The 26,929-nt window shown below is 39.1% G+C and overlaps 5 protein-coding genes, 1 non-coding gene and 1 pseudogene across 16 annotated transcripts in view; 3 read left to right on the forward strand and 4 right to left on the reverse strand.

Annotated features, from left to right (window-relative positions):
* The window catches only part of LOC104731170 (cysteine-rich receptor-like protein kinase 5), a 76,797-nt gene that overhangs the window by 42,682 nt on the left and 7,186 nt on the right, over positions 1–26,929 (forward strand). The window lies entirely within an intron of this gene.
* On the forward strand, positions 15–1,791 carry LOC147930340 (uncharacterized; annotated as a pseudogene).
* Positions 1,892–2,932, forward strand: LOC147930341 (uncharacterized). Its single transcript, XM_087478628.1, has one exon. It carries the CDS (start codon positions 1,892–1,894, stop codon positions 2,930–2,932), a length of 1,041 nt encoding a protein of 346 aa, XP_087334754.1.
* Positions 3,165–3,800, reverse strand: LOC104759087 (uncharacterized protein At4g04775-like). Its single transcript, XM_010482057.2, has 2 exons — positions 3,770–3,800; positions 3,165–3,683 (listed from the first exon to the last, which is right to left on the reverse strand). The coding sequence occupies exons 1-2, from the start codon at positions 3,798–3,800 to the stop codon at positions 3,208–3,210; spliced, it is 507 nt and encodes a 168-aa protein (XP_010480359.2). The 3' UTR covers positions 3,165–3,207.
* Positions 4,391–7,083, reverse strand: LOC104731174 (cysteine-rich receptor-like protein kinase 15). Its single transcript, XM_087479831.1, has 7 exons — positions 6,251–7,083; positions 5,980–6,117; positions 5,761–5,879; positions 5,447–5,657; positions 5,108–5,345; positions 4,874–5,024; positions 4,391–4,790 (listed from the first exon to the last, which is right to left on the reverse strand). The coding sequence occupies exons 1-7, from the start codon at positions 7,053–7,055 to the stop codon at positions 4,479–4,481; spliced, it is 1,974 nt and encodes a 657-aa protein (XP_087335957.1). The 5' UTR covers positions 7,056–7,083; the 3' UTR covers positions 4,391–4,478.
* LOC104733359 (cysteine-rich receptor-like protein kinase 15) lies at positions 9,137–16,584 on the reverse strand. 11 transcript variants are annotated; one of them, XM_087479840.1, is made up of 8 exons: positions 15,899–16,584; positions 10,939–11,026; positions 10,654–10,793; positions 10,438–10,556; positions 10,123–10,333; positions 9,785–10,022; positions 9,549–9,699; positions 9,137–9,460 (listed from the first exon to the last, which is right to left on the reverse strand). In XM_087479840.1, exons 1-8 carry the CDS (start codon positions 16,575–16,577, stop codon positions 9,137–9,139), a joined length of 1,950 nt encoding a protein of 649 aa, XP_087335966.1. In that variant the 5' UTR covers positions 16,578–16,584. The 11 variants fall into 11 exon arrangements, with proteins under 11 accessions (XP_087335966.1, XP_087335965.1, XP_087335961.1 ...); XM_087479839.1 differs by having other exon boundaries at positions 10,654–10,791; positions 10,928–11,026; XM_087479835.1 differs by having other exon boundaries at positions 10,654–10,826; positions 10,909–11,026.
* Positions 22,099–22,205, reverse strand: LOC147930342 (small nucleolar RNA R71). Its single transcript, XR_015576814.1, has one exon. It is a non-coding gene; the product is annotated as a small nucleolar RNA R71 (small nucleolar RNA).

A 26,929-nucleotide genomic window follows, 5' to 3' on the forward strand; every position in this document is an offset into this window, starting at 1 on the left:
TGAAGCCGACAGCAATGATTCCCGGGGATGAAGGTGGTTCGGAAGTCGCACCTAGAGTTCCAAACCGGTAATTTTCGAAAAATCTTTTTCATCCTCCTCATTGTTGGTCGATTGATTATCGTGTGTGTGTGTGTTAGAGAAAATCTCGATTGGATAGTTTGTTGAATTGTATTGTGTAATTGCATCAAAAATGTGTTATAATAGTGGGTGTTTGTATAAGTCGTGTATGATTTGTGTGTGTGTGTTAGAGAAAATCTCGGTTTTGAACAATATTTGGTTTTGTTTTTTGTAGACCTGAAGATCCAGTATTCATAATCTACTATAATGGAAAGTTTGAAGTTGCCAATGGTGTTGTGATTGCATATGTTGGAGGCGAGACTCATAGTCTTGAATGCAAGGCGGAGACAATATTTACAAACATGGTGGAGTCGATTGGGTTGTCTATGATTGGGCAAAGGATATGGTTTAAATACCCATACGAGTTGTTCACAGAGTTGAAGTTGTTGTATGATGGATCCGATAGTTTCCAGAGAATGTGTTCAGCTGCGATGTGGACAAGAACAATAGAACTCTATATAGAGAAGGATGAGATTTCTAATGATGGAGCTGGTGAAGAAGAACACAATGGTGATGGAGCTGGTGAAGATCTAGGCAATGATAGAGCTGGTCAAGAAGGAGTCAATGATGGTGGAGATGGTGAAGGCAACGATAGAGCTTGGTCTCCTAGAGGTGATGATGAGGAGGATTGTTTCGGTAGAGGAGATGATGATGAGGAAGATGAGGCTTGTGATTCTGAGGCCACTCCTCAGAATTCAGATGATGAGGATGGTGGATCCGAGAAACACCTTAGGTACAAAAAAGGCAGTGGAGAGATAAGATTGAGGCAGGTATTTGACAGCATACCTTTGTTCAAGGAAGCTGTTGTTGAGTATGCGCTTAAGGAAGGAACTAATGTGAAGTATTCAAGATGGGGATCTGAGAAATCGGAAGTCATATGCTCTCTTGGTGGTGGTTGCAAATTCAGACTCTACTGTTCTTTTCAAAAAGAACTGAACACATTCTAAGTCATGTACTGCAATGACTTCCATTCATGTGTCCCAAACAAGTATAGCAAGGTAGTGAAGGATGGGGTCATTGCTAAGTTAGTATTGGATGACATTAGGAATGATCCTACTTTCAAGCCGAAGGCAATACAAGCAATAATGGAGGACCGTTATAACTTGGTGGTCACTCCAGATCAATGTAGAAAAGCCAAGACAAAAGCATTGGCAATGATTCAAGCTGAACATGATGAGCAATTTGCTAGGCTAAAGGACTACCGTCTAGAGCTACTTGAGTAAGTTTTTTTTTTTTGATTTGCATTTACTTTTTCGAAACCAATTCTCATCTCTAACTTACTCTAACTTTGCTTATTTTTTTGTCAGTTCTAATCCAGGCTCCACTGTTGAAGTGGGAACAATTAGAACTGATGAAGGTATTGAGAAGTTTGATAGATTCTACGTCTGTTTGGCAGCACTCCGGAAGACATTTGTTGCTCAATGTCGACCCATATTTGGGATAGATGGTTGTTTTTTGAAGAATGATGTCAAAGGGCAACTCTTGGCAGCTATCGGACGAGATGCCAACAACTAGTTCTTCCCTGTTGCATGGGCTATTGTGCCAATAGAGAATACAGATAGTTGGATATGGTTTATCAAGCTTCTTAAAACAGACTTGCAACTTGGAGATGGTGAAGGATTTAGTCTCATCTCAGACAGGCAAAAGATGAGTTGGAGACACTTACTCTCGTAATCTACATTATACTTAAAATATGAGTTTGAGACACTTACTCCTTTTATGATAGGGCCTGCTTATTGCTGTGGAACAAGAGTTGCCCAAAGTCGAACATCGTATGTGTGCACGCCACATATATGGGAACCTTAGGAGAGCGTATCCGGGCAAAGAGCTGCCTAAACACCTATTTTGGGCTGTTGCTAAAAGTTTCAATACCGCAGACTACAACAGAGCCATTGAAGAACTGAAGAAGTTTGATCAAGGGGTTTATGATGCTGTGATGTCGAAGAATCCAGAGAACTGTAGCCGTGCTTTCTTCGGTTGCACATCAGTGTGTGAAGATGTCTCGAATAACTTCTCAGAGTCTTACAACAATACTATCAACAAAGCAAGAGAGATGCCATTGGTAGCAATGTTGGAGACCATAAGACGACAATGCCTGATCCGAAATGAAATGAGAAGAAAGAAGGCTGAAAAGCACAAGGGGAAGTATACTAAGAAAGTTGCTAAGACCATTAAAGAAGAGCAGCGACACATGAAGTATTGTCAGGTAATCCCTTGTGGCAATGGTCATTATGAGGTGACCGAACATGTTCATCATGGTTTCAGGGTTGATATGAATGCGAAAACATGTGCATGTAGAAGGTGGAGTATGACAGGAATTCCTTGCCGTCATGTATTGCGTGTAATTGGGATGAAGAAGAATCTGAAGCCTGAGGATTTTGTTAACTCTGACTGGTATTTGACATCAAGATGGGTGGCTCAATACAATGAGACAATGAGGGGAGTTAATGGTATGTACTTCAGGAGAAAATCTGGTGAAACAGAGCTTCAACCACCACCTAGAGAGCCAACTAAAGGGCGGAAGAAGATACAAAAACGAATCAAGGGCAAAAATGAATCTCCAAAGAAAAGGAAAAAGAAAGCAAAGGTTGTAGAAGATGTCGCTCCACCAAAGAAGATGAAAATTAGCAGAGCAGGAATTACTTTGCGTTGTGCTAATTGTAGCACGGTAGGACATAACGCAAGAAGTTGTCCTAATATTGGAGTCCATCGCTATAAGCCAAGGAAAACACAAGGGGAAGGTCCAAGTGAAGCAAGTCAAGCAAGTCAACCAAGCCAATCAAGCCAACCATCACAGATTTCACTTGCTGATTAGTTGTTTTATAGCTTATGATTAGGATGATGTTGTTTCGATTGAATGTTTAGGATGATGGTTTTTTGGATCATGTTGTTTGGATTGAATGTTTAGGATGATGGTTTTTTGGTATATGGTTTAAGATGTAGGATGCTTGTTTTTTGTCTGCTTATTGAATCAGATGTTTTTAAAACCTTTGTCATCTAAATGGAATCATCTAAAACAACTCTCTTTATAGCATTTCTTTATAGCATTTTAGCTCCATTACCATTACATAAACGGGTTTTGCTTATTGCTTAAAAGATTAAAGCATATAGCACAAACATGACTACAATACACACAATCAAATTTTTGAAGCTACGTAATGCTTGAATCTCTTTCTCACAACAAACGATCATGGCTTTGAGTTCTCCAATCTCCTTCTCACATCCTTGTGCAACAGCTTTTATGCCTTCTATTTCACTTCCATTGCTTTTCATTGCTAGACTCTTCATCTCAGCTTCCACATCATGTAAGCCTTTCTCTAAGCTTCCCACATCTACTTGTATCTTCTCAACAACACTCTCAACCTCTTCCATCTCTTCCACCATAGATAAATCAGTCCATTTGAACAAATGACCACTATTCTCCTTTGAGCCATAATGACAACAATAAAATATCCTCCCTGGATTCTTCAATGTTTCTGAAGTCTTGATTACAGACACTGCACCACATCTACATTTTCTAGGTATCCCTCTTTCTTGTCCATGACGACTGTAGCTCGCTTTCAACCCTTAGCCAAATTCCCAAATCAAAATTCGCATATATTTTATCGAAATTGAATAACTAAAATCAACCAAAACACAAATTATTACTTACCCGAACTAGATGATGAATACATTGGATGCATCTCCTTCAGATTGGGTCGAAATTGAAAACCCCCAAATTCTAGGGTTCTTCCGCCGTAGAGAGAGTTTCGGGAGAGAGGAAGAGAGATTTTTTGAGACAAATAAAAAACGACGTCGTTTTGGCCAAAATTTTTCATTCTCCGTTTTGCCAAAACGACGTCGTCTGGATCGCTGTGCACATGTGGAATCCACGTCAGAACGCTTAAACGGAAGCTTAACAGAGTTAGTCGTGAAACACGTTTTTGTATTTTTTGGCACATAAATTATACTTGGTGTATTAGTTTCGAAGTTGGGGTGTGGAATTCAAATATATAGAAACATAAGGTATGTTTAGACCAGATTATTAGTCAAATGTATGAATTCAACACAGGACTATTGTCGGGGTATGAAAAAGCCGTTTTTCCGTCATCTTTCAATTCCTTTTAAGTTTTAGAAACGAGATATTTTTTTTGTAGAATTATCTAGATAATTACAATACTATAATTTTTTTATATATTTTGTAGTTTGGAGGGTATAGATATCATATTCCTCTTTCGTTTGTTGTGAAGTTGTCTCTAAGTTAAAATAAAAGTAATAAATTAGATTTATAAAATTTATATACTTAAAACACTTTATTCATTACCTTTAAAATTAAGAGATTTCAACAATCGTTTAAACGTGTTAAAGTATAAATATCATTTTTAACGTGGATACAAATCAGTTATCGATGAGTCGTCAATAGAAGCTAGTACAGACTTGCTCGTTGTAGATTGATCGGAATCAAGCTGGTTTCTACTTCGAATAAAAAACCCTGGTTTTCGAGGCACTGGTAAAACAGTGGTATCCGTGAGCATCAAGAAAATGGTTGATAAGGTTGGACGCTCTACAGGATCTTCTTGAACACATAAAAGACCGATATGGATGCATCGAAAAACTTCACTCGTTTGGTTATTATTGCAGATGATTGGATCGACGAGATCTAACGTTGTTCCATTATTCCAAAGATTCCAAGCCTAGAAAATCAATCAATCAGTTCTTGCATTCATTTCATATTGCAACAGCATAAAATATAAAACTTGATTGCCTTTAAACTTACATATGTGACCAAGTCACGTGCGTTGTCTGTCTCGTTAAAACTATTATTCTTCCTACCACTTATAATCTCAAGAATTAACACACCGAAGCTATAGACATCAGATTTCATGGAGAACTGGCCATGCTTCACATATTCGGGAGACATATAACCGCTAAAATCCAAAAAAAAAGAGTTTGAAATATTGGCAAATGTTCAACAAACTTTTACTTACGAGAAGTTAATCGGAAGACTTACAGGGTACCAGCTAGTCTCCTTGTTTTCTCGTGGGTTTGGTCCATTCCAAAGATCCGTGCCATTCCAAAATCAGCAATTTTTGGATTCATATCACCATCTAGGAGAATATTACTCGCTTTGAGGTCACGGTGTATTACCGTGAGCCGTGAATCTTGATGAAGATAAAGAATTCCTCTTGCAATCCCACTAATGATCTTGTATCGTAGAGTCCAGTCTAGTTGACCTTTCTTTGTAGGGTCTGTGAAAATCCATAAATTACAGTTAGCTCTAACTATTTGCAGCCTCAATTTTCAAGAATGACAGAATGAATCATTAAAACAAAGTATGAACTGTACTGACCAAAGATGATGTAATCAAGGCTTTTGTTGGGCACATACTCGTAGACCAAGATTCTTTCTCCACCTTGTAGACAAAATCCTTGAAGCTTTACCAAGTTTCGGTGCTGAAGCTTTGCCACAACAACAACCTCGTTCTTGAACTCTGTTTCACCTTGTCTTGAAGTTTTCGACAGTCTCTTTACCGCAACTTCAGTCCCATTCGAAAGTGTACCCTGCCCATTTTTATCAGCATCATCTCGTTATCCAAATGTGCTGGCAAAAAAAAAAAAAAAAAATTGTAACAAGCTCAGGCGCGTTTGGGGAGTAGAAGCATACCTTGTAAACCTCACCAAATCCACCTTGGCCAATCTTATTTCTCTCTGAAAATCCATTTGTTGCAGTTTGGATTGTTCTATAATCGAGCTGCAGTGAGTCTGCTGTTGTTATATCAATTCCTTGTGCACAAAAAAAGTCTTAAGAATCAGAAAAAAAGAAAGGCTATTGAATGATATAAATTAAACTCAAGCAGGATTGTTAAGTCACTTGAATCTTTACCATCAAATGCAGGTGACGTGCCATTAATATTCTTTACCCTCTTTCTAAGGAAACAAAAAAAAGCTATAAAAAGCAGAACAACCACTGTAATAGGCACAACAATAGCTACCACTAACACAGTTGAATTTCCACCTTCCCCTGCATTTCAAAGATGCATTTGCTTTAGGTCAAAAAATGAATAAAAATCAATCACTGAAAACTTCCTTCAATGGTAATCACTAATTTGCATAAATGAGGACAAGAAAAAACAGAGTAAGAAGAAATAGTTCACCAGTTCGCATAGGAGATGGCAGGGGAGGATTCGACGCCGGTGGCAGAAGTGGTGGTGATATTCTAATGGCGGTTTCGTTGTAGAACATGTTAAGCTCATACCTTGAACTACAGCTCGGAAAATGATATCTTCCCCCAATTCTTGAAAGAGGCATTCTATTAATGGATTCTTGCAAGCAACGCAAACATTCTCTTCTCGTCAGATCAGGAGTGCACTGAACCAGGCTGTGCAACGTCTGAAGTGAAGTCCAATTGGCTTTTCTCGTATAGAACTTTTTAGAACTGTTGGCTGCTTCTGCGGCAGCTTCGTGTAGGGTATAGGAAACCAAACGTTTGAACCGTTCTACTATATTAGATGAAATATTATTGGAGTTCATATAGAGCACTCCTTGATTGAGTGTAAGGGTCGATAGAATATTCCGGGGAGAGTATCTCAGAATACACTCCTCGTAATAGAACACGACTTCTTTCTCATTCGGACACCGAAATAAGGTTTGGTTAGCGGTGAAGGCGACACAGCTACGGCAAACTTCCGGCGACACATCTCCCCGGCAGAGGAAAAGTCCTGTTACCCTGTCGGGGTCTTGTCCCACCGTGGCATTTTGGAATCCGGTTGAGTATGAAGCGTTGGGAGAAGACAGAGAAGACAAAAGGGTTCTGAGATTGGTGAAGTAAGTGCTGTTTCTTGTGAACGTTGTCGTGTTTGAACAGACACGGGCTGTGTAATAAGGAATTTTAGCAAAAGCTCTGAAGCTACTGAGGTGGAAGACAAGGAAAAGGAAGATGAAAGACATCCAAGAAGACATATTTTTATGTAAGATGATGAAGCTCCTATTTTGTGAAATGACTTTTACTTTCATCAACCTTAAATAGAGGATCGCCGTGAGAAGTAAGTCAATTACGGTCAAAGTAAACACCCATTATTATGTCTGTCTAAGTATTGTTTTCCCACTATAGTTGAAAAAAATACTAATAGAATAAAAAATATTATAGCTAACATATGCTACATTAAAAAAAAAACTGTATCAAACAAAAAGTTATTACATCTTTTAATTTTACGATATTATCATATGAATGAATCGTGCGGCACTCTGAAGAAGACGTTGTAGAGAGATCATAGGCAAACAAAAAATATTTAAAAAGTAAAAGAATTTCTTTTTGTAATGGGACTTGATGGAAGACGAAGTAAACACACCGAAAATTCGTCGCCTGATTAGAAAAAGCATAGAAAAGACAAAACACAAAGACTCATTAACTGCTTACAGTTCTTGTCTATTAGGTTTTTTTTCTACTGGGAGAAAGTTTCTTCAATGAAAACAGTGTCTACCGGGCACCATGGACCTTTGACCGGCTTAATGGTTACAATGGACCTTTGACCGGCTAATGGGATTGTTGTTGGTTTAATTATTAAACCGAGTCTTACTAATTTAATTGGGAAAATACCAGTCAAGAGAAACGCATAGAACCGAGTCCAATTTAAATACAATTAATCCATAATTCTAAAATGGTTAAGCACACCAAAGTCAATCTAAACACATTAAACCGATGTCAATTTAACCATAACTGAGGCAGCCCGAGATTATGTTGCTGAAACGGATTCCCACTTTTGCTAGTGCTAACCGATAAATCAACCCGAACTCCTATGGTGAAGCATGTATTTCTCAGATTAACATAGTTTTTTTTTTTTTTTGATAACTCAGATTAACATAGTTTAAGGTTAAGCATATATATATATATTACATAATTCACGATTTGAGTGTTTAATTAACATTTACTTTTTAAGCCTTTTTCAAAAAAAAAAATTAACATTTACTTTTTCTTTTTCTTTTTTTTTTCTTTGGTAAACTGATTGTATTTTTTTTACTTATATGTATTTATATGTAGAGATATATATATAATTAAGAATGAGTATATAATTAAGAATGAGTATATAAAATAAAAAATAGAAAATAAATGTGTGTTGTTTGATGATGATTTGGTTGCGTGAAATGCAAGATATCATATGATAATTAAAAGTTTGACTATGAGAAAATAGTGTGCCAAAGAGTACGTAGATTCGGATGAGCCGTAGAGAGTTCTTCACGAAGGAAGCCTTCCATGATGTCAGTCATCAAGATATGTCTGGTTGAGCATGGTATTGTACGTACTGATTATAGTTGTGTGATGACCTAGGGAATTGGAAGCGGAATGCTTGATAGATCAAGATAACTGACGAACCCGGTTGAGTTAATATAAATTGAGTGATTGACATGATAGATCTAGTAAATGTATGGTTAAATGCTAAAGGCACGAGGTATCCAATAAATCAATAGTGATTGAAGAAGTGCTTAGGCACAAGATATCATGTATGCATGAGGGCTGGTGTGTGACGGCACATGCTATCTGGTATGCGTATGGCGATGATGTATGAGACGTAGTCCCATTTGTTTGATGTGTATATGCCTGTGTGTTGTAATATTTAGGACACAATGATTGCATATTTGTTTTAATTTCATTCTATTGATTTTGTAATATTATTGATTTTTAAAAAAAAAAAAAAAAAAAAGCTAATGGAATTGTGATACAATTTTTAACAATTTTTAGGGCAATTCCTATTTGGTACTTCCCTATAAATAGTATATGATGGATTCTTAAAATGTAAGTGGTAGTGATATTTATCCAATTTTACAAAGATGGGTCGAACCCTGAATGCACAAGATTTTGTCAAGGGCAATTTGCCACTTGACTACCAAGTGATTATAATAATTATAGCTAAAAACAAACAAAACTTAAACCAAATTACAAATGGTTTTAACAAACCAAATCAAAACCAAACAATAAACAGGGTTGAGAACCTCTGGAAGTATGTAATATATATATGCTTACAAGTAATACAATGACACCATATTCATCGAGGATATAAATCACTGATTGATGTATCGTCATCGGACCCTGGAACAGACCTGGTCGATGTAGTTTGATCTGAATCAAGTGGGTCCTTTCTAGGTCTACTTTGAATGAAAAATCCTGGTTGTCGAGGCACTGATAAAGTCATAGTATTACTCGTGAGCATCACAAAAATGGTTGACAAGGTAGGACGCTCAATAGGATCTTCTTGAACACATAAAAGACCTATATGGATGCATCGAACCACTTCACTCGTCTGGCATTTATCTAGAATAATTGGATCCACAAGGTCAAACGCTGTTCCATTACTCCAAAGCCTCCAAGTCTAGAATATCAATCAGTGAGTTCTAGGTAATATTCCTTAACTATTGCAGGAGAAGTAAATAGTGATTCCCTTTAAAACTAAAACTTACATGTGTGACCAAGTCTTGTGCGCCGTTTGTCTTGACGAAGCTGCTATTCTTCCTACCGCTTATAATCTCAAGAACTAACACTCCGAAGCTATAGACATCAGATTTCATTGACAGCTGGCCACACATCGCATATTCAGGAGACATGTAACCACTGAAATCCACTACAAAACTTTAGTATGTTGGCAAAATAGTGTTCGAGAAACGTCTATTGATGCAGAGTTAAGCATAAGACTCACTAGGTCCCAACTATTTTGCTTGTGTTCTCATGGCTTTGGTCCAATCCAAAGATCTTAGCCATTCCAAAATCAGCAATTTTCGGATTCATATCTGCATCCAAGAGAATGTTACTCGCTTTAAGATCACGGTGTATGACCGTGAGCCGTGAATCTTGATGAAGATATAGAATCCCCCGAGCAGTCCCTCCTATGATATTGTATCGTTGAGTCCAGTCCAGCTGACGTTTTTTCGTTGGGTCTGTGCAAATCCATAACTTACAATTAGCTCTAACTATTTGTAATATCAATTTTCAAGAAAGACCAACGAATCATTTAAAAAAATTATGAAATGTACTGACCAAAGATGATGTAATCAAGGCTTTGGTTGGGCACATACTCGTAGACCAATATTCTTTCTTCATTTTGTAGACAAAATCCTTGAAGCCTTACCAGGTTTCGGTGCTGAAGTTTTGCCACGACAACGACCTCGTTCTTGAACTCTGCTTCACCTTGTCCTGAAGTTTTCGACAGTCTCTTCACCGCAACTTCAGTCCCATTTGAAAATGTACCCTGCAAGTTTTTACCAGCATCATCTTGTTATATCCAAATGTGCTAGCAAGAAATTTCAATAAAAGTGCACAACCTCAGGCGCAGTTTAGGAAAAAAAAGTATACCTTATAAACCTCACCAAATCCACCTCGGCCAATCTTATTTCTCTCTGAAAATCCATTTGTTGCAATTTGGATCGTTCTATAATCGAGCTGCAGTGAGTCCGCGGTTGTTATATCGTCTCCTGTTGCACAAAAAAAGTATAACTTATCAGAAAAAAGAGTCTGATCGATGACATCAGTCAATCCTTATAAAGATTGTAAAATCATTTGAATCTTTACCATCAAATACAGATGCTGTTTCATAACTCTTCTTTGCCCTTTTTGCAAGGAAACAGTAACCCGCTATAAAAAGCAGAACAACCACAACAATAGACACAACGGTGGCTACCGTTAAGACAGTTGCGTTCCCACCTTTCCCTACGTCTGAAAAATCAATCATATGAAAATAGAACCTTCCCCTTTTGGTATTTACAAGAAAGAAAGAAAAAAAAAAGAATAAGAAGACATAGTTCACCAGTTCGCAGAGGAGATGACACGGGAGGAGTAGAAGCAGGTGGCAGCGGTGGTGGTTGTAGTATTTCAATGGCAGTTTTGTTGTAGAACGCATAAAGCTCGTACCTTGAATTACAGCTCGGGAAAACAAGTCGTCCCCCTATTGGTTATATTGGTTATGTAAATAATTTGGTTTAGTTGACTCGGTTTAGCTACTTTACTTTACTTGTATATATCACATGGATTGTACAGTTTACAGAATTAATTGAATGAGAAAATCTTTTCAACAAACTTTTTCGTTCTCATCCTCTCTCGTTTCCAACATGGTATCAGAGCCATCAAAGCTCATATCCTATCTAGTTTGTTGAATCTTTTCCTTCGTTGAGCTTATTTTTCTTTGATTTTGCGCTTTCCTCGTGTTCCGATGGTGACCGTTGCTCGAGCAAATCGAAAAATGGCTAAAACGAAGTCTCAATCAAGTTCCGCTGTTCGAAGATCTCAGAGATTGAACTCCGATGTTGACGATCCTACTCCGATCTCTCTTCCAGTAGCCGATTCTCAGGTTTCCGGGTTTTCGCGAGCTATCACATCACCAATCTTTGCTGATCCATCTCACTCTCCGTTCTTCCTCCACAGCGCCGATCATCCAGGTTTGAGCATCATTTCTCTTCGTTTAGACGAAACAAACTATGATGACTGGAGTTATGCGATGCATATCTCTCTTGACGCTAAGAACAAAATCAAGTTTATCGATGGTAGCTTACCTAGGCCTTTAACCATGGATCCTAACTTTGATCTATGGTCACGATGTAATAGCATGGTCAAATCGTGGTTGTTGAATGCTGTTTCACCTCAGATTTATCGTAGTATCTTGCGGATCAATGATGCTACTGATATATGGCGAGATCTCTATGGTCGATATTATTTGACTAACCTTCCTCGCACGTATAATCTAACTCAAGCGATTCAGGATCTTCGTCAAGGTTCCATGTCTTTGTCTGAGTATTACAGTCGCCTGAAAACTCTTTGGGATCAGTTGGATGGTTCAGAGGAGCCAGATGATCCTTGTGTTTGTGGGAAAGGTGCTCGTCTGCAGTTGAAAGCAAAGAGAACTAAAACTGTGAAGTTCTTGGCAGGTCTGAATGATTCCTACGCTATTGTTCGTAGACAGATCATTGCTAAGAAGGCGTTACCTTCTTTGGTTGAGGTATACAAGATTTTGGATCAGGATGACAGTCAGAAATGATTCTCGCCGGTAGTTCCTCCTTCGGCCTTCCAAGTCTCTCAGACTGTTTCTCATTCTGCTTTCCAGACTTCTCAAACTGATGCTCCAACCGCTCCTGCAGTAATGTATGTGCAAAATGGTCCTAACAAAAGTAGACCAATATGCTCTTTCTGCAACAGAGTTGGTCATATTGCTGAAATGTGCTACAAGAAGCATGGATTTCCACCAGGTTTCACTCCGAAAAGCAAGCCTGGTGAGAAAGCTCAGAAACAACCTGTTCTCGCGGCACTGGTTTCTTTATCTACACCAGAAAAATCCTCAAACAATGTTGAAGGTCTAATTGGAAAGCTCTCTCCAGATCAGTTGCAGAGTCTCATAGCTCTTTTCAGCTCTCAGTTGCCATCTTCTTCATCAGTTCCAGCTAAAGTCGAAGCAAGTACACCTCAGACCCCATTTGATCATCCGGGTATCTCTCCCAACACTTATGCTTTTATTGGTATACTTGCTGCTTCAAAACACACACTGTCTACTGATACATGGGTGATTGACTCTGGTGCAACTCACCATGTGTCCCATGACAGAAATAGTTTTGTTACTCTGGACACTTCTGTGGATAGTTATGTGAATCTGCCTACTGGTCCTCGAGTGAAAATCAGTGGAGTGGGGATGGTTCGTTTGAATAAGGACATATTGCTTTAGGATGTTCTGTTTATCCCTGAGTTTCGTTTGAGCCTTATCAGTATCAGTTCTTTGACTGATGACATTGGCTCCAAAGTGACCTTTGATACTTCTTGTTGCGAAATACAGGATCCTATCAAGGGGGTGACGATTGGTAAAGGCAGACGGATTGGAAAGCTCTATGTTCTAGATACTTCTCCATCTATTTCGATCAATGCAGTGGTGGATGTTGGTACCTGGCATAAGAGACTTGGTCATCCATCTTACTCAAGATTGGATGTACTTTCAGAAGTTTTGGGAACTACAAGACACAAGAATAAGAAGCCTGCATATTGTCATGTTTGTCACTTGGCTAAGCAGAAGAAACTTTCTTTTCCCTCGGAGAATAATATTTGTAATGCGACTTTTGAGTTGTTACATATAGATATTTGGGGACCTTTTTCAGTGGAGACAGTTGAAGGATATAAGTATTTCTTGACCATAGTTGATGATCACTCAAGAGCTACTTGGATTTACTTAATCAAGAACAAAAGTGATGTTCTCTCAGTATTTCCAGCTTTCATCAAAAGGGTTGAAACTCAATACAACACCAAAGTCAAATCGGTTCGCTCAGATAATGCTAAAGAACTGCAGTTTAATGAATTCTATCAGTCTCAAGGCATCATATCTTATCACTCGTGTCCTGAGATACCTGAGAAAAATTCGGTTGTCGAACATAAGCACCAACACATCCTCAATGTTGTGCGTGCTCTACGTTTTCAGTCTCAAGTTCCTCTCTCCTATTGGGGTGACTGTATCCTCACAGCTGTCTTTCTGATCAACCGGACTCCTTCTCCGTTGCTCTCAAATAAGACACCGTATGAACTTCTCACCAACAAACCACCGGACTACACTCGCATTCGAACTTTTGGTTGTCTCTGTTATGCATCTACCTCTCCCAAGCAACGGCATAAGTTTCAACCACGTTCGAGAGCTTGCATATTCTTGGGTTATCCGGCAGGTTTTAAGGGATACAAGGTCATGGATCTGGAGAGTAATGTTATATATATATATCACGACATCTTGAGTTTCATGAACACATCTTTCCATTGGCCGATCCTCCGGAGCATCTTCCTACTCATAACAACACCACACCAATGGATTCTTTGTCTCCAAGTAAATGATACAAATCTTCTTCCTTCTTTGACCTCATCACAAATTTCTCCATTAACACAGAATCTTCCATCAAAAATCTCTCCATCAACACAAATTTCTACTCAAAGAGCTCGTAAACCTCCTGCTCACTTAAATGACTATCATTGTTATTCTCTTAATGATGATGTTGTTCACCCTATTTCTTCTTTTCTTTCTTATTCAAAACTCTCACCTTCATATATGTTATACATCAATAACATTACTAAGATTCCAATCCCTCAGTCTTATGATGAGGCAAGGAAATCCAAAGAATGGTGTGATGCAGTTGATAAGGAGATAGGAGCGATGGAAAGAAAAAATACTTGGGATGTTACCACTCTACCTCCTGGTAAGAAAGTTGTTGGATGTAAGTGGGTCTTCACCTTGAAGTTCTATGCAGATGGAACACTTGAACGCTACAAGGCACGTTTAGTTGCCAAAGGATATACTCAAAAAGAAGGTCTGGACTATAATAAGACATTCTCTCCGGTTGCGAAGATGGTCACTGTGAAGATGTTACTTAAGATCTCTGCTTCAAGAACGTGGTTTCTCCACCAACTTGACATATCAAACGCTTTCTTGAATGGTGATTTGGAGGAGGATATTTATATGAAGTTACCAGAGGGCTATGCAGAGCTTAAGGGGGACATTTTGCCCAAGAATGCAGTTTGTCGTTTGAAGAAATCGATTTATGGCCTGAAACAAGCATCCAGGCAATGGTTTATCAAATTTTCTGACTCGCTCCTGCATTTGGGATTCACAAAATGTCACGGTGATCATACTTTGTTCACTCGAAGTCATGGAAAGGAATTCATTGTTGTGTTGGTCTACGTTGATGATATTGTCATTGCCAGCACTTCGGAGTCTAGTGCTAATGACTTGACTGCGGCTTTAAAACAGAGTTTTAAACTCCGTGAACTTGGTCCTTTGAAGTATTTTCTGGGATTGGAGATTGCTCGTAATTCTTCTGGGATCTCCATATGTCAACGAAAATACGCACTTGAGCTTCTCACCTCCTCTGGTATGTTAGCGTGTAAAGATGCAGACACACCTATGGTTCCTAATCTTCAGTTGTCTAAAACTTCTGGGGATTTATTGCAGAACAAAGAAATGTATCGAAGTTTGGTTGGTAGGTTAATGTATTTGACCATAACCCGGCCTGATATCACTTTTGCTGTGAATAAGTTGTGCCAATTCTCCTCTGCTCCTCGCACATCTCATCTCACTGCTTCTTATCAGGTTCTTCAATATATTAAGGGAACCGTTGGTCAAGGTCTTTTCTACTCTGCAGACCCTGACCTCACACTTAAAGGTTCTGCAGATTCAGATTATGCATCTTGTCTTGACAGTAGACGATCTACTACTGGTTTTGCTATGTTTCTGGGCTCCTCTCTTATCTCTTGGCGGTCCAAGAAACAGCAGACTATCTCTCGTTCTTCTGCTGAAGCAGAATACAGAGCTCTCGCTCTTGCTTCTTGTGAGATGATGTGGCTTCGAACTCTGCTTTCTGATTTCAGGATTAGTATTTCGTCTGTTCCAGTTCTTTACTCGGATAGCACTTCAGCCATTTACATTGCCACTAATCCTGTCTTCCACGAACGCACCAAACATATTGAGGTGGACTGTCACACGGTCTGGGAGAAGCTGGACAGAGGTCTCATCAAACTGCTTCATGTGAACACACAGGATCAGGTGGCTGATATCTTGACTAAACCGTTGTTTCTTCCCCAGTTTGAGCATCTAAAATCCAAGATGAGTCTCCAAAATATATTCGTCTCATCTTGAGGGGGACTATTGGTTATATTGGTTATGTAAATAATTTGGTTTAGTTGACTCGGTTTAGCTACTTTACTTTACTTGTATATATCACATGGATTGTACAGTTTACAGAATTAATTGAACGAGAAAATCTTTTCAACAAACTTCTTCGTCCTCATCCTCTCTCGTTTCCAACACCCCCAATTTTGGAAAGAGACATTCCTTTGATGGATTCTTGCAAGCAACGCAAACAGTCTTGTCTCGTCAGATCAGGAGTGCACTGAAACAGGGTGTACAGTGTCTCAAGTGAATTCCAGTCGACCCATCTCGTATAGAACTTTCTAGGACTGTTGGCTGCATCTACGGCAACTTGGTTCAGCGTGGACGACACCAAATAATTGAATCGGTCTATTACGCTAGGTGAAACTTCATTGCCGTTCATTTTGAGTGCTTGAAACTTTTCATCAAGTGTAAGTTTCGATAGAATATTCTGGTGAGAGTATCTGAGCATACACTCATCGTAATAAAGCACGCCTTCTCTCTCTTTGGGAGACCGAGTTAGGGTTTCGTTAACGGAGAAGGCGACGCAGTTACGGCAAACTTCCGGCGAGACGTCTCCCCGGCAAAGGAAAAGTCCGAAGACCCTGTCGGGGACTTGTCCAGCAGTGGCGTTCTGGAATCCTGTGGAGTAAGAAGCGTTAGGAGAAGAGAGAGAAGACAAAAGGGTTTTGAGATTGGTGAAGTAAGTGCTATTTCTTGTGAACGTTGTCGTGTTCGGACAGACATGGAGTGTGTAAATAGGATTTTGAGCAGAAGCTTTGAAGCTACTGAGGAAAAAGAAAAGGAAAAGGAAGATGAAAGACACCGAGGAAGACATGTTTAGGTGTTCTCACTTTTTGTTTCAAATCATGAAGGTCTGAAGCTCCTATAAATAGATGTATCGCTCTGATAAAGACCAAATACATTGAGACGAAAAGAAAATGGTAGCAAATTGGAAAATTCTTCTATCAAAGACGAAGACGAAGTTAAGACAAAACACAAAGACTCTCATTAGCTACCTCCAAGTCCTTTATTTGAAGTGAGGTTTAAGTTTTTTCTATCAAATAAATTTTATTTAATTTACCTTTTGCAGAAACATCATTAACTAAAAGTCTAAAAAAACTAATAAAACCATGCAGAATATAAATGGTTAGAAAAGTCACATACATTTCTTTAATATTTTGCAGAGAAACAAACTTACAAAGACCAGATAAAATGAAATAAAAGAAATTTCCTAAAACATCACTTGAAATAAAATGGAGGAAATATATGACGAATAGAGAAAGGAAATCATGCATGGATATCCATATCTAATATAAGTTCTTTTGTTGAAAAAAAACAAGAGGAGAAAGGAGGATCATGATTGTAACAAATGAAGTAAGTTTAACAATGAAACCAATTCTTTAAGCAAAACAATTGACCTAGTAACATTATAAGATGTTCCGTAACATTAAAGTTTGTATAGATTAGCAAAGAAAGTTGAAGAGGACAATCTTTACTTTGGATTTGATTGACTTATCAGTCATCACAAAAGACAAAAACCATCGTCTAAAACAAGCCCAATTTACAACCGTCCCGGAGAAAAACTGAACGGGAAAATAATTTGAAGGTGTACATTTTTTTTAAACAATTTCCACTTTAAAAAGAATGTTCAGCTTCAAAGATATGGTAGAAAAAACACAAAATTTTCAATGGATGTATTGATTTTGCCTTAAACCAATGTGTGTCGTCGTTAAGTCTTACCCAATTAATCCATTTCGTCGAATCACCTAAAGATGCAACTAATTTTCTCGCCTTGTCCATACGGAAAGAAAATACCAAACCTTTTGTGACATATACAGAAAGGATGAACATGATGGTCAAAAAATGGAGTATGAATAATAACTTATATCGTTGAAACTAATATTTTAACGCAGATCAGTAACCAGAGCCGTCGCTAACTTTTGGAGGGCCACAATCAAATTTAAAAAAATGAACTGAATTTTTGTGACTATATGCAATAATATATATACTTTTTTAATCTATATAATAATAACAATCTGAAAAATGCCAACAACAGTTGTGATTTTTCGTCGTACCTTTTCGTAAAATATATATATATATTTTTGACAGAAAATTTCAACGGTTGCATCTATCTAAAAAGTTGCGTCTGTTAAATATACAGTTGTGTCTCTTACAAACAGTTGTGTCTATTCAAATGTTCACATCTTTATAAATTTATATATAAATGACTTTTCGTCACTGTATAAAATTTTTTTTTATTTTATATTTTTGACAGAAAATTTTTACAGTTGCGTCTCTCTAAAAATTTGCGTCTGTTGAATATAGAGTTGTGTCTTTTACAAATACTTGTGTCTATTCAAATGTTCACATATTTAAAAATCTATATATAAATAACTTCTCATCATTGTATTCAAATATAATAATAACAATTTAATAAAATGCCAACAACAGTTACGATTTTTCGTCGTACCTTTTCGTAATATATATATATATATATATTGGCAGAAAATTTCAACGGTTGCATCTCTCTAAAAAGTTGCGTCTGTTAAATGTAAAGTTGTGTCTCTAACAAACAGTTGTGTCTATTCAAATGTTCACATCTTTATAAATTTATATTTAAGTGATTTCTCATCATTGTATTCAAATTTTCTTTATTTTATATTTTGACAAAAAAATTTTACAGTTGCGTAATCTCTAAAAAGTTGCGTCTATTGAATACAGAGTTGTGTCTTTTACAAACTGTTGTGTCTATTCAAATATTCGCATCTTTTGAAATAGATATATAAATAACTTCTCATCATTGTATTCAAATGTAATAATAACAATCTGAAGAAATGCCAAAAACAGTTGCGATTTTTTGTAGTATCTTTTCGTATTTTTTTTGACAGAAAATTTCAACAGTTGCGTCTATTAAATGTAGAGTTGTGTCTCTTATAAATAGTTGTGTTTATTCAAATGTTCACATCTTTATAAATTTATATATAAGTGACTTCTCATCATTGTATTCAAATTTTCTTTATTTTATATTTTTGACAGAAATTTTTTAGAGTTGTGTCTATTGAATATAGAGTTATGTCTTTTACAAACTGTTGTGTCTATTCAAATGTTCGCATCTTTAGAAATCTATATATAAATAACTTCTCATCATTGTATTAAATATAATAATAACAATCTGAAAAAATGCCAACAACAGTTGCGATTTTTTGTAGTACATTTTCGTAATATATATATATATATATATATATATATATATTTGGGATTTTGGCCAATAATGCCATTTTTGCTTAAAAATTTGTCAAAAATGCCAGTTTTTGTTGAGTTCGTGAGAAATGCCATTTTTGGGTTTGGGAGAGATGACTAAAGACGAATTTGCCCTCGAACTAATATAGGAGAGGTAGACAAAAACAACAGAAAGACATGTCCATCAGCATTAGAATGTCTATCGCCGATTGTGTATGGACAAATTTCATTAAATTGGCTATGGTCATATTGTAATAGAGAGATGACAATAAGGTAGACCAAAAAACACTGCATTAGTTGTACAGCCATATTAAAGGTAGACACAAACAACATGAATACATGTCCATCGACTAGGATAGTGGTAGAAGAAACGATAGACAAAAACAGCATATATACAATTTCCACCACGTAGGACAAACATTAAGTGTTGTTTGTACAAAAATGGACTAATAATTATTGTGTGACTTGTGAATGGTCCATCAGCGAGTGGACATCTACCTTGTCTGCCTGTTCTGGTCCACCATGGCTACATCATTGTCAGTGAGTACTTGATATGTCTATATTTTGTCTCTCCTTAGCCTATTTTTATCATGCATTTAGCTAGGATAACTCATTGGTTTGCATCGTTTTCTAGTTCTTTCTATACACTTTGCACGTCTAGGTAGTTCTTGCATCATCCTTGCATACATTGTGCATTTTGGAGTATTTCAGGTATTTAGGAGACGTTGGAAGCCATTCTCGTCCGAGCCATTGTCACCATCTCCGTTTCGTCCGAGCCATTGTCACCATCTCCGTCTCGTCCGAGCCATTGTCACCATCTCCGTTTTGTCCGAGCCATTGTCACCATCTCCGTCTCGTCCGAGCCATTGTCACCATCTCCGTTTCGTCCGAGCCATTGTCACCATCTCCGTCTCGTCCGAGCCATTGTCACCATCTCTGTTTCGTCCGAGCCATTTCATCATCTCCGTCTCATCCGAGCCATTGTCACCATCTCCGTTTCGTCCGAGCCATTATCACCATCTCCGGTCCGTCCGAGCCATCCCACTAGAGTGGGATTTAGCTTTTGACGTCTTCATCAAAGTTGTAGGGAATTGAGTTCTCTTTCCAACGCCGTTTCTTTCAAGTCAATCGGAGGTGTAGTTCAAGAGTTATCATTGTTTTAGTGGATGCGTATACGCCACGCTCGAGCCATGTTTCCCCGCCACGCACTCCAGCTTGTTTGATCGAGCCATGCTCCCCAGCATCCGTCCGAGCCATGCTCCTCAGCCTTCCGTCCAAGCCATGATGACATTGCATTCCATTCGACGCACACGGACTCGATCGCACATGTCGGGAAGAAAGACGTTTGGTTTCACACGCTTCAGGAGATTACCGAACCAACGCTTTACCTTGTCGTTTTAAGTTTTAGGGCTTTCCATGTTGGACTACTATATATACATTTTGTTAAGTCTTTGCAGAGACATCTTATCTTTTATCTCGTTTTCGTTCCCAGAAGGTTTCTGAACCTAGCCACAAAAATACGTTCTGAGACTTGTATTCCGATATCCTTGAGATTTATTCAGATTTTGTATTTGATTCCTTCTACAAAGTTGTTCATCTTATTTTTTATCTATCTTATTATGCTTGATTCAATGATTTATGTGTTTGCATTCTTGACTATGATTTTCGGATCTGAGTAGTGTGGTAGTTCTTGAGGATGGGATAGCTTAGGTGGAGGATCTTAGGATGTAGAGTGTTTAAGCTTTCATTTTATGATTCCCTTCTGGACTAGAGTTAGAATTACTAGTTTCTCTCTGATCAATTGGAACTAGGTTTGAGACATTTCTGCACCCAAAAGGTGTTTGATGAAATGCCTGACCAACTAGTGCCAGAAACTTACGTTCCTAGCCTAAGAGATTAGTTGTCTAGGATGTTTGTTGACGTGAATTAACTTGTTTGTCATGCCTGCTCGACCACGTTTCTCTAGCGAGAGCTAGGTATGGAAGTGTTTGAGTCTGAGTAGCTTTTGCCATGAGATTGGATTAGCTAAGTTGTGATGTTCATTGTTTAGGGATAGTTTGTTTGTGGTATGTTAAACACTCCTTAGACTAGGATACTCCACCGACATCAATTACCCCATCCTTAGGACTTCTTTCTTTCTGATTTTTATTACATTCCTAGAACTGTTTTGTTTCTTGCTTTTTAGTTCATGCTTAGACTCGTTTATGTTTTTATTCATTTTTGCTTCTTGTCATGCATTCTCGTTTCTAGTTCTGTGACTCATTTCCGTTTTGCATTTTGATCATTCTAGGATTGTTAGATAAAAACACTCTTTCAATTGGCTTGACTTGTGATAGCTTGATTGCATCTTGAGTGATAGTAAACTTTCTCAACTGGATTGGCACCTTAAGTACTACAACTACATAAGGTTAATTGAGACCTGCTAGGAGACACAAAAATCCTAGTATCAATTTGGCGCCGTTGCCATTTGGAATTCTTTTTGCTACATTTAAGATTTCAAGTTTTGCAAGATTAAGTTCTGTTACACAATCATTCTGAGTACTGACTTGCTTTGGTTTTCTGCTTGTTTGTTTTGCATCTCAGGTACCTGTTGATTGCAACCTTGCATGCACACAAGATCAAGAGGGCATCAGAATCACGTTCCTGTTATCAACGAAATCAATCGGTTGCAATGCCCACGACAAGCTCGTCAACCCACTGATCATCCCGCACAAGTCACTATGGAACAACAGCATGAACCACATCAGGGACCGCGAAACATTGGTGCGGGGGATGCGCCGAACACTCATACTCAGCGTGCTGGAATTGTCCCTCCCGCCGTGCAGAACAACAACTTCGAGATCAAAAGTGGTCTGATCACCATGATCCAAGGAAACAAGTTTCACGGTTTGCCTATGGAGGATCCACTCGACCACTTGGACGAGTTCGACCGTCTTTGCAATCTTACCAAGATAAACGGTGTGAGTGAGGACGGTTACAAGTTGCGCCTCTTCCCATTCTCCCTGGGAGACAAGGCTCATCAATGGGAGAAAAACCTTCCCAAGGGATCAATCACCACCTAGGATGGCTGCAAGAAGGCATTCTTGGCCAAGTTTTTCTCCAACTCCAGAACAGCACGTCTCAGGAATGAGATTTCCAGCTTCACTCAGAAGAGCTCAGAATCATTCTGTGAAGCCTGGGTGCGTTTCAAGGGTTACCACAGCCAGTGTCCACACCATGGTTTCAGCAACGAGTCACTGCTGAGCACTCTATACCGTGGTGTACTTCCAAAAATCCGCATGCTGCTTGACACTGCTTCTAACGGTAATTTCTTGAACAAAGACGTTGAGGAAGGATGGCAACTGGTTGAGAATCTCGCTCAGTCTGACGGTAACTACAATGAGGATTATGACCGCACAGTTAGCGGCGACGTTGGGTCTGAGGAGAAATACAAGAGGGACCTTAAGAATGTCAATGACAAGCTTGACCGCTTCTTGCTAAGTCAGCAGCAAACTGTCCATTTCGTATCTGAGGATGACCCTTTTCAAGTTCAGGATGGGAAGGGTGAGCAGTCTGAAGCAATCAACTACGTCCAGAATCAAGGTGGATACAACAAGGGTTATAACCCCTACAAGACGAACCCCAATTTGTCTTACCGGAGCACCAATGTTGCAAATCCACAAGATCAGGTGTACCCTCCTCAACAGCAACAACAAGGTACGCAAAAGCCTTTTGTTCCTTACAATCAAGGATTCATGCCTAAGCAACATTTCCAGCAAAGTTCTCACGCTCCTTCCGGACCACCACCTGGATTTTCACCTCAACAAGTTCAACCTACTCAAGCTCCAGATCAAGAAATGAAGCACATGCTGCAACAACTTCTTCAAGGTCAAGCTAGTGGTTCTCTGGATACTGCTAAGAAGTTTGCTGAACTCAGTCAGCGGATGGAATGTTCTTACAATGATCTGAATGTCAAGTTTGAAGCTCTTAACTCCAAGATGAAGTATATGGAAGGCAAGACTATTTCTACTTCTACCCCAACAACTGGCCAACTACCTGGAAAAGCAGTTCTAAACCCCAAGGACTATGCTACTATCCATGCAGTCACCACCCAAGCTGTAGATGTACGGCTCACTGAGGACACTGAGAGTTTAGATGGGGAGGATATTCTTCAATATGAAGTTGAGATAAAGGATCCTGTCGAGGTGCTCAAGGATCCAATTGAGTCAGCCAAACAATCTGATCCTGAAGCTACTAAAGAACCCACTGCTCCCAAGGATAAACCTGTGAGATTCATTCCTCCACCATACAAGCCACCTCTACCATTTCCAGTGAGGTTTAAGAAGCAGCTTACTGAGAAGTACAAAGCTCTGTTCGAAAACCAAGTCAAGGAGATTGAACTTAGGATGCCTTTGCTTGATGCATTTGCACTTGTGCCTCAATATCAAAAGTTTTTAACTGACTTGGTAACCGAAAAGACCAAAGAGAAGGAGGAGATAGCTAAAGGAGCTCAAGTTAAGGCTCTGGAAGATGAGAGGGTAGGGCATGACATAGGTGGGGATATTCATGAATGCAAAGCTGTTATTCAGAAGATGATTATCCCAAAGAAGGTAGAGGACCTTGGTTCTTTCACCTTGCCTTGTTCTCTAGGTCCATTGACCTTCAAAAAGTGCCTATGTGACCTTGGTGCTTCAGTAAGCCTCATGCCACTCTCTGTAGCTCAGAAGCTAGGATTCAATGAATACAAGTCATGCAACCTCCGCTTAATATTAGCTGATAGGACTACTAGATTGCCTCATGGTCTACTAGAGAACTTGCCCATCAAAATTGGACAAGCTGAGATTCCTACTGATTTTGTGGTGCTGGGAATGGATGAAGAGCCTAAAGATCCACTAATCCTAGGAAGACTGTTCTTAGCTACAGTTGGCGCAGTCATTGATGTCAACAAGGGGATGACAGATCTCAATCTGGGTAAAAACTTCAAGATGAAGTTTGATATCAGGGATTCTAGGAAGAAACCAACTATTGATGGACATACCTTTGTGATTGAAGAGAAAGATCAGAAATCTGGGTTTGACATCTTTGAGAATGTGAATGAGGCAGAAACTGAGGTTTTGGTAACCAAAGAGAAAACTCAAAGTGTCACTCGACCATTCTCCAACTCGAGTGCAGTCGTTACCCTCCCTAAGCGTCAAGACCTGCTTCCTAAACCTCACCAACCGCAAGAGTCACGTCCTCCCGCGCTTAACAGTTTGTATGAACTACAAAATACTCAGATTCTAAGGGATTCAGTGAAAGAGTTAACAGCTATGGTGAAGAAGATGAGTGGGAAAATCAAGAAGCTCCAAGGTACAATGAGAAGTTCTCCTCAAAGGAAATTAAGGAAGAGGTTTGGGATAATGAAGAAGAGGTGTTGCAGAGTTCAACCACCACTGTGCGTTCTCAACCTTCATCGACTCGAACACGGTTCAACCGACGGTGTGGAATCAGACTCGACCCATCCTGAGAGGTTCATCACTCTGCACTCGTTCGAGCCATGCCTCCGCTGTCACGCTCAAGCCAATCTCACTCCGCACACGCTCCAACTACCACACTCGAGCCACTCAAAGCCAACACCCGATCGAGCCCCTCTCTCGAGCCACACACAAAGTCTCCAGCGAGCCAACTCGTCAGAGAACATTCTCTCCGGTTCCCTCCCTAGCACGTCAATCTTCATATGTGTCACGGGAGCATCCGCCTTCACCCGCTCCTTCACGCCACTCGTCACATGAGTCCAGGGAGAGAAGGAGACGCGGTTCGCGAGGTTCCAGAGCCTCTTCTAGTCACCGATCAGCGTGTTGTTCTGCAGCTCGAGATGAGCATGAGGTTGAGGTTGAGCGGCGAGTTGAAGCTCAAGGTGATCATCAGGGCACGCAAGCGGTTGAGCAGCAAGTCGACCAACCAGCTGATGTCACACCCGCGGATCCCGAACAAGGCGAAGGACAGAGTCAGTTTCACGCTCCTCCTTGGGCGAGCACGGACTCCTTCTTCTACTACTGAGGTACTCCGACCTTTCCTTTGTACATACCATTTCATTCCTGCATTGTTTCTGTTGTGATTCTTAAATCCTCCTGCAAATTTTTCTTACACAGGAGACTGTAATTTAAGTTTGGGGAAGGATTTGAGATGATGTATCTAATGTCGTGTTTTGTGATTCTTATTTCAAATTTTTGCATCATATCATGTTTGAGTCTGCATCCATCTATTTGCATAGAAAAACCATAAAAATTTGAAAAAATTTCGAAAATTTCCACAAAAACAGAGTGTTCATGTAGTTTGCAATTGCATATTAGGATTAAGTCTAGGTTTATTCATATAGGGTTTTTGCATTTAGCATAGGGGTTGATGATGATTGTAACCTTGTTAGCATGTTGGATTCAATAAGATAGGATCAAGGCCCTTGTTCTTAGTTCTTTGATGCTTGTTGATTGAACTTGAAAAATTAAGATTGAAGCATGTTTTGGATTGATATCATTCCCTATCTACCTGAACCTAATCCTGACTTGCAATTATCCTGTTATGCATTGAAGTTGAACTCATGGATACCATATACATACTTGGATTGTCTTTCACATTTTTACCACCCTTGTCAATCCAAGTAGCTGATTCCCATCTTTGGAACAGTTCTCCGCACCCTTAACCAACCGTTCTTTCAAGCCAATTGTATTCTTGAGTGTCAGGCCTTTTTCCAAGTTGAGCTTGTTAGAAAGTGTTAGGTTCTAACCGACAAGAGTAGGATCCTGTGTAGTTCTAGTTCGCGTTATCCGGACTAGTAGGACTAGGTGAGAACTCGAATTTTGGGTATTGGGTATGGATTTGTGCAGAAGAGTGAAGTGTAAAAAGAAAGTAAAGGGTAGAAAATCTTTAGGAGGGGGATGTGTTTTCAAGGTTTACAAGTCTAGTAAAGGATTTGGGTTGAGAAAAATAATGAGTTATTGGTTCTGGGCATAAAACGAAAAGATTAGACAAAGAAAAGAAAGTAAAATGTTTAAGATGTCTAGATTCCTTAGAAGAAAAGAAAAAAAACCTTACTGATAATAAAGATTTCCCAATCCGCTAGAATGATAAGAAGTGAACTCCTCCTAAGACCAAGTGTAAAGAATGAAAGATTGGGTTTGAGACAATGTTTGTGATGAAGGGTAGAACCAACTTCGGTTTGGAACGTTCTTTGGGTAGACAGAGCGCTGCTCTTGTATGTATCAGTTGGTTTCAACCTTTAGCCTTCTCTTAAGCTCAACTCATTTTCGTGAGAGAACCTTGTCCTGTATTGATGAAACCACTCGAGAAGGAGACCATCTAAGTCTCTAACCTTTCACCCTAGCCAAATGAGTTCAACGACATTGCTTAGCTTGATTCACAGTTCTCTGTTAATGAATGTTAAAGGGAATGATTGATAGGATAGCGTGTGTAGAAAAAAAATATAGAGTTCCTTCACCATGCATCATAGAACTAAAAACAAGGACCTTGATTCTAACTATTTTATTTAGCATGTTTTAGGTTCTGAGACCCCATCTTCACACCTCTTCTCCATACTCTATTCTTGATTATTTGCTTGAGGGCAAGCAAAGAGTAAGTTTGGGGGAGTTGATATGTCTATATTTTGTCTCTCCTTAGCCTATTTTTATCATGCATTTAGCTAGGATAACTCATTGGTTTGCATCGTTTTCTAGTTTTTTCTATACACTTTGCACGTCTAGGTAGTTCTTGCATCATCCTTGCATACATTGTGCATTTTGGAGTATTTCAGGTATTTAGGAGACGTTGGAAGCCATTCTCGTCCGAGCCATTGTCACAATCTCCGTTTCGTCCGAGCCATTGTCACCATCTCGGTCTCGTCCGAGCCATTGTCACCATCTCCGTTTCGTCCGAGCCATTGTCACCATCTCCGTCTCGTTCGAGCCATTGTCACCATCTCCGTTTCGTCCGAGC

Source organism: Camelina sativa, chromosome 12 (assembly GCF_030686135.1).
Source record: "Camelina sativa cultivar CO46 ecotype springtype chromosome 12, ASM3068613v1".
NCBI lineage: Eukaryota > Viridiplantae > Streptophyta > Magnoliopsida > Brassicales > Brassicaceae > Camelina > Camelina sativa.